At 43.7% G+C, this 7,818-nt stretch overlaps 1 protein-coding gene across 1 annotated transcript in view; it reads right to left on the bottom strand.

The window, feature by feature from the left end:
• The window catches only part of FGF6 (fibroblast growth factor 6), a 16,921-nt gene extending 9,803 nt beyond the window's left edge, over window positions 1–7,118 (bottom strand). Inside the window, exons 1-2 of the mRNA XM_044678810.1 lie at window positions 6,770–7,118; window positions 4,210–4,313 (exon numbers count right to left, since the gene is read on the bottom strand). Of these exons, the coding sequence (XP_044534745.1) occupies window positions 4,210–4,313; window positions 6,770–7,118 (453 nt within the window). The remainder of the gene's footprint in view (window positions 1–4,209; window positions 4,314–6,769) is intronic.
• Between the last annotated feature and the right edge of the window lie 700 nt (window positions 7,119–7,818).

Raw genomic sequence — 7,818 nt, 5'->3', positions numbered from 1 at the left:
CTTTCCTTCCTTCCTTCCTTCCTTCCTTCCTTCCTTCCTTCCTTCCTTCCTTCCTTCCTTCCTTCCTTCCTTCCTTCCTTCCTTCCTTCCTTCCTTTTTCTCCCTTCCTTCTTTCAGGAGAAATCCCAAGCCTTTGGGTAATATAACCTCTGAATACAAAAAGGAGCTTGCCTTGCTGAAAACCATTTTGCTGTTCCAGCTGAGAATCCAGAGTTAAACAACTCTAGAACTTAGGAAGAAATAGCTTGAATGAAATCATCACCCAGCAGGAGCTTTCCTGGCTCTGAGATCAGTTGGACAATTGTTTTTTTAGATTGTGATAACAACCCCTGAGGCCCCTAGTTTGGTGTGGCTGGGTTGGGGAGGGGTAGAAGGGGGAGTTAGACCACCTGGTCTCCTGCTATACCAACTGTCAGCTGCTGTCAGAGCCCAGGACACAGGCTCTGTAGGGCCTACGTTCCCATTCCAGGGGCTCTCCCATATAGCTGTTTAGGGCTGCCTGGGCAGAGATAGGAGGGTGGAGGGGAATCTCCTATATCAGAGAAGAGGCTTTGATGAACCAGTCTTCTCTCTGGCCAAATGCCATAGGGAGAGGAGAGTTAAGAGTCTGGAGCTTCCCACAGGGATTCTCCCTTTTCCTTTGGAATCTAACCATTTAAGAATAGCACCTTTTACAAGCTTCTGTGCCCCTTTTAAAAAAGTTACTTACATCATGGTATGTAACAAGGACACGCACATGCCTTACACATAAGTCTCTAAGAGTTAGAAAGTTTAAAAATTTGGCTTTATTTTCCATTTGGGTTTTCTGGGTTTCTTTTTTCTTTTCTCCAAAAATCTCCTATGCTGATCTCTTCCCAGCCTCTTTGCCTAGTATTAGTCTTGGGTAAAATTGTGAATTGGTTACTAAGCTCTATAGCCTCCTGTGTTCTTTCTGTATCCTTTTTTCTTCCAGCTTGCTTCTAACTCTCTCAAGTGGTCTTGGGAAGGGCATAATTATATCTTAGAGGAAAAGATGTGTAAAGCTCAATAATAAATGAATTCACCATGAAAGTGGTGACAGACTTAAAACTACAAGTTCTCTTTCCCAAGATTTTATACTTTAAAAAAATGAGAAGTAGTAATAAAACTATTGTCTGGGAGCTTCTCTTGGGAGACAACTCGGTATAATGGATTAAAAAGCTCAATTTCAAATGAATAAAACCAGAATATGAATCTGGTCTTGGTCTTTTACTAGGTAAAGATGTGACAGTTAGATATCACACTGGTTAGAATACTAGGTCTGGGATACAGAAGAGCTGAGTTCAAATCTAGCCTTAGATATTTCTTTTCTGTACGACTCTGGGCAAGGCCCTTAACCTCTGTTTGCCTCATTTTCCTCAATTGTAAAATAATGACAATAACAGCACCCACCTCCCAGGGCTATTGAATCAAATAAGATAATGCTTGTAAAGTGTTTAGCATATAGTAGGTACTATGTAAATGGTCATTCCCATCCCTTCTTCCTCCTCCCCTAAATGTCTTGTACTGTCTTTTGGAAGATTCATAAATTGGGCCACTACTCATTTCTTGAAAGCAGAGAGGAATTATTTCATCTTTGTCTTGGTACCTCCATCTCCTTGCAAAGTGCCTGACACATGGTAGGCATTTAATAAGGTTTGTTCATTTGTTGCTTGCTTCATTACTGAAAGGAATCTGTCTCACACAAGCTGTCTATCTCTCCCAGATAGTTATTATGTTTAAGAATCCCTCTTCTAATACTCTTTCATCTCCCCATCTCTCCCTTCCCCCATTCACAATTGTAAAACTTTCAGTGATGTAGATGACCCCCAAAAGCTGTCCAACCCTTTATCTCCAGGAAGGACTTCCCTGAAATCATCCTGTATTGAGGGTATAGGACATTTTACAATCTACCTTTGATCAAGCCCTTTCTGGCATTTACCAGCCTTTTACAACAAAATACAGTGATCCCTCACCTATTGAGGGAATTGCATTCCAGAGACCCCTGAGAAAGGTGAAAATCAATTAAGTTATATTTATTCAAATATATTTTAAGGCTTTATAAACCCTTTCCACTCTCCTATAAACCTTTCCCACACTGAGTCAATCAGCACCTGGGATACAGACTATAGCACCGTGGTTGGTCACCTTTCATTCCATCAGCCAATATAGAAACATCTGCTTTATGCTCAGCCATGTACAATCTCATGTTGGCAAACTTGCACAAGTGGTAGTGGCATACTGCATTTCCATTTTATACAGTATGGTATTCATCCGCAAAATCCCATTATATAGTGAAAACTCCATGATACAGATTTATATATATATATATATTTTTTTAAACCCATGATACTGTGAAGTTGTGATAAGTAAACCATGATATAGCAAGGGACAACTGTATCTTTCCCCAAATCTTTCTTGAATCCCTTTCCTTAATTTTCAAAAACACTTCCTTTTGATTTATCTCCAAAGGAGATATAGAACACATCACCTGGCAAACATTAATCATTCGTATTCCTTAAAAACTGCTTTGAAGGGGCAGCTAGGTGACTCAGTGGATAGAGACAGGTCTGGTGATGGGAAGTCTTGGGTTCAAATCTGGCCTTAGATACTTCCTGAGCATGCCACTTAGTCCCAAAAGCTTAGCTTTTACCATTCTTTGCCTTAGAAGAGATATTCAGAATTGATTCCAAGACAGAAGGTAAGGGTTTAAAAAAGAAAAAAAGAAAAAGAAAACACTTTTGAGCTATTTCTTTTCCCTGGGGTTAATAATTTCACTTATTTAACCTTTGCTAATAAGGACTGTGTTCCAGTAGCAAAAGCACAAATCAGTGGGCTAAAGAGAGAGGGGAACATGCCTGGGATGTGAATATGGCAACCAATATATCCTAGAATCTTACAGGGAACTAAAAGGTCTTCCAGCTCAGCTCTCATCTACAACACAAAATAATGCTTTCTCTCGACTAAAATGCCAAATATTTTTTTTTCTGCGAAATGGTGATTTTAAAAGTTTTTATATCATAAATAATAAGGAGAGTGATTCTACAACTAGTTTCAGAGAGTAGGAGAGCAGATTGAAGAGACTGTTGAATTTGGGATCAGAGGATTTGACCCTGGGTTCAAATCATTTTACTTTCTACCTCAGGGACATTAGTTTCAGACTAGATGGTCTTTGAAGCTCTTTCCAGGTCTAAATCTGGAAGAAGAAAAGCATCTCTTCTGGGTTGTAGAGAATTCCCCACTTCAATGTCCCAAATCTATTGGAATTCTAAATCCTTATCTACAACTGCATACTAAAAGAATATAAGCTTCATGAAGGCAGAGACTTTCATTTTCTCCCTTTGTATGCTCCATTAATAGCATAGTGGCCAGTACATAATAGGTACTTAATAAATGTTTGTTGATTGATTGATTGTGGGAAACAAGAACTGCTGCACCCCACCAGTATTTTTTGCCAGTTGGATCACTTCAGATCAAGCCTGTAAACCTCTCAGAAAGGGTGGGAAACAATAGTTCTTACCCCCACAAACACCATGCCCATTTTAGCTAAGTGTGCCTTACCTAGGGCAGTCTGGGAAAAAAAGGTGGAAGAAGAAGGTTTTCCCCCACTAGAGCTCCCCTAATTCCTACAGACACTGAAGGAAAAGAAAATTAAACAGAAGAAATAGGATCATTCTGTCAGTACTTAGACTAGAATAGGAAATCTCAACCAGGTGTCCATGAATAGATTTTAGGGTGATCCATGACCTTTCATGGGGAAAACATTTGGTAACTATTTCTTTTCTTTTTTTAACCCCTACCTTCCATCTTGAAATCAATACTGAGTATGGGTTCCAAGGCAGAAGAGTGGTAAGAGCTAGTCAATGGGGGTTAAATGACTCACCTACGGTCCGTAGCTAGGAAGTATCTGAGACCAGATTTGAACCCAGGATCTCTATCTACTAAGTCACCTAGCTGCCCCTTGATAAATATTTCAGTATGACTGGTTCCCTTTGTAGCCTCATGTATTTTATTTTATACATTTAAAGACATTATTCTGAGAAGGGGACCATAGACTTCTCTAGCCTGTCAAAGGTTAAAATATAACGAAGATATTTTTTAAAAGGACCTTTTACCTGGGGTCTTCCAGAGAAACCTGCTCTTTGGAGTCCTCATTCATTTACAGAGCATCAGGAGAATGGGGACCATAAGGAAAAGACTCCAGGTACTCACCGTCCCATACAGTCTTCCTTTACTGTTCATGGCCACAAAAAGAGAACTCCTCACCCCAAACAGACTTACGACACCTCGATCCACGGTTGAAATTTCCAACAGACCTGGGTAGGAAGGAAGGGTGATAGCTTTAAACTCCTTGACCCGGCGGGCGGAAGACCCCTATTTAGAAGTTCCCTACTCCAACACCCTTCTAGGATTGAAACCTAAAGAGAAGGAGAAGCTTGCTCAAAGGAACAGACAGCTGGGGTCTGCATCAAGGGCTGGATCTCTGGATTCTCACTCACTGAATCGGATTCACTGAGGCTTCTGTTAAGCAAAGAGATATTTTAGTGTCGAGGTCTCGAACCTCTGAACTTCAGAACTGGAGGAGAATATGAAATCCATCCTCTTGCCTTCAGGACTGGCCGGACTTCTGTCTGCCACAAAAGCTGTGAAGGTTAATGACTCTCCCCCAAGCTCTCTACCCCCAATTGCCCCCCACTTTTTTACACTAACCTCTAGAAAGAGACAGTGTGGAGTAGTTTAAGTACTCCCTTGGCCACACAGAGGCTAGGTAACCCTGGGCAGGTCCAGGAGGCAACTCCCTAAAACTCTAAGTTGTAAAGCTGGTGCAGAGCTGCACTGTTAGAAAGCCTTTCCTCTAGGGAATTCCCAAGGCTGATGAGCTCATCAGCACAGTTCCCACTTGGGAAGAGAAGTTGGCAGCATCCTGAGTGCCAATTCTTTACTGGGTCTCCCAATGCTTGGCAGTCCAAAAGTTCTTTGTGGTGTCTAAAGCAAATACCTCAGTTACCTAGTCAAATACCCTCACTGAACTTCCTTAAATACATGGCCAAGAAAAATCACTTCTTGCTAGGAGAGGACCCACAAGTAGGACAATGAGTGAGAGGAAGTGACCAAATCTGTGCCCACCTTCCTCATTTGAAATCGAAAGCACACTTCTCAGGGGCAGCTAGGTAGCACAGTGGATAGAGCAAAAGGCCTCTAGTTGGAAGGACCTGGGGTCAAATCTCACCTTGGACACTTCCTCCCTGTGTGACCCTGGGCGTGTCACAATAACCCAATTGCCCAATCCTTACCACTCTTCTTTGGAAGCAATATACAATATTGATTCTATGATGAAAGGTAAGGGTTTTATTTATTTTTTTTGGTGGTTTATATTACATTTTATTTTTTAATACTATCTTTAATTTAATTAATTATTTTAGAACATTTTCCCATGGTTACAGGATTCATGTTCTATCCTTCCCCTCTTCCCACCCCCTCCCAAAAGGTAAGGGTTTTTAAAAAATGTATACTAAGACAGGAGGTAAGGGTTTATTTAAAAAAAAAAAAAAAAAAAAGCAAACTTAACCTCTCCAAGGCATCACCCATCACAAAGTGCTCTTTTTTTGAGTCAGTGTAATGTAGCAAAAAGATCACTGAAATGAGAATCAGGAGGCCAAGGCTTGCTAGATGTGTGCCCTTAAACAAGTCACTTCTTTCTGCACCTTGGTTTTCTCATCTCTAAAATGAGGGAGTTAGATTGGACAGCTACAAGTCTGGAGGTTTATGAGAATTAGAGCTGGAGTCATCACCTAGTCTCCTCTCTCATTTTACAAATGAGCAAACGGAGGCCAAGAGACCCGAAGCGCCATGATGGACACAACTGGTTAGTAGTTAGAGACTTCTCACCCCAACGTTCCATAAATTGACTGATCAGATCTCAGACTGGTCTCCTCTAAAGCTTAAGCCCTTAGCTTGGTTTCCTCAGGCTGTTCCCCTCTCCAGAGTTCCTGGAATCTGGGTGGTTGAAACTCCCCCTCTCCCATGCCTACCTCAAGAAGAAATGGGTGAGAAAAGAGCAAGGGGGCGAGAGAGGGATTTGGGGAGACTCTGGACTAGAAATTGCAAACTGTTTTCTTTTTCTCCTCTGTGGAGCAAAAACCTTTTTTAAAAAAAATTAGCCAGACTCTAATTTGGTCTAAGTATTCTCGACATGCTTCCTGGTGGTTTCCCAAACTGAGGGAACTCCAGGGATCTTAATAAAAAAATAGATGGGCCTTTGCTAATCCTCTGGAAGTAATTAGTAATAATAATGAAAAGAACTCACTGGAGCAAAGTCCTTCTCACCACAGCCCGGCCAGGTAAGTGATCTAAGCAACTTTTTTCATGCTTTGCACTCAGTTGAATAAACTGAATATCCGTAGTTGGGCAGCTAGGAAGGATGGGAGCCAGGATTCAACTGCAGTCTCTCCACCCCTCCCACTCCAGGTCAATATTCTTTCTCTGGTGACACACTCTCCCTCTGGGCAGTCAGAGAGGATGATGGTGAGAGGCTCCTGGGCCAATCACTTGCCACCAGAAAGGGTCAAACTTGAATTCGGGGCAGTGGGAAGGAGAGCTGGAGGAGGAGTGACAAAGAGGATCCCCCTCCTTCCCTTTTCATAAGAGATCTGTGAGCCAGACCTCCAGAATCCAGCAAGCTTCCTTCCCTGGTCCCGCCCTAAGGGTGTGCTTTCCTTCCTCAGCCTTCTCTCCCGGGGTCCTTATTCCCCACCAGAGGCCATGCACTTACTGTAGGGATTCTCATCATGGGTCCCGCTGATCCTGCCATCTGGGGGCACCTGGAGGTGAAAGCCAATGCCCACGTTGCAGTACAGTCTCCTCTGTCTCTTGATCCCCAGCAAGTAGCCATTCTCCCAGTTACTGTGGGATAGCCCACCAGGCAATCCAGCCTGGGGCTGGGACCCCAGCAGCGTGCCCCAGCCCCTCTCCAGGAGTACAGGGTTGGCCAGGCCACCCACTAGTGGCCAGGGCACCAGCATGCCAGCCAGAATACCCAGGAAGATGAAAGCCCACAGCGTGCCCCCGAGGCGACCTCCTCCTGCAGGCATAGTGATGAGCAGCTTCTGTGGGAAGGCCATCCACCTTGCCTCCCAGGCACGTGGTCAGAATTAATGGCCCTAAAAATACCGCCCTTCTTGTTTTTCTCCCCTTAGCATGGCCGCAGGGGCTTATTTTTGGAAGGCAGACTACAGCTCCTGACATGAAACCAAAACCTGCCTCAGGCACTCGGGTTGGGAGCAAAGGGACCCTGGCTGAGCCTCTGAGGATGGTGGAGACCATGGCTCAGAGACCGTCTCCGGCTCCCTCACTCTATCCTGCTTGGAGGACAATTATATTTTATTTGACCTATCTTTAGAGTTCAGAAACCCAGCCCTCCTCTATACCCATCATCACCCTGACGTCAACTGGCCGAGGTCACTTATCCAGAGCTGTAACATTAACCTGCTCTTAGGCCCTGGCTCCCACCACCCTTCCCTCCCCCAAGGGATGTGGAGAGCCAACAGCCACTGTCATGCATGTGAACTATGAGGCTGGAATGAAGCTTGAAGGAGCATCCCTGGAAAGGAGATAGTCGAGAGATGGCAATGGGGGCTGGGGAGGGTTTGGTAATCAGGAAGGGGAGGAAGCCTTGGAAGACCCAAATTGGGTAGTCTGGCAAAGGCTAGTTGCTTATTTAGAGGTGAGAGTATATAAATGAGGCTCAGGGCTCATCCCTGGGCCACGAGAAAGCTGATGATGGCTGTGGCCCAAAATAGGACATCGATGAGGAGTTTTCAT

The sequence above is a fragment of the Gracilinanus agilis genome, chromosome 5, assembly GCF_016433145.1.
Source record: "Gracilinanus agilis isolate LMUSP501 chromosome 5, AgileGrace, whole genome shotgun sequence".
Classification (NCBI taxonomy): Eukaryota; Metazoa; Chordata; class Mammalia; order Didelphimorphia; family Didelphidae; genus Gracilinanus; species Gracilinanus agilis.
Note: the sequence above shows the minus strand (reverse complement) of the source record. Positions and strands in the feature narration are given on the sequence as shown.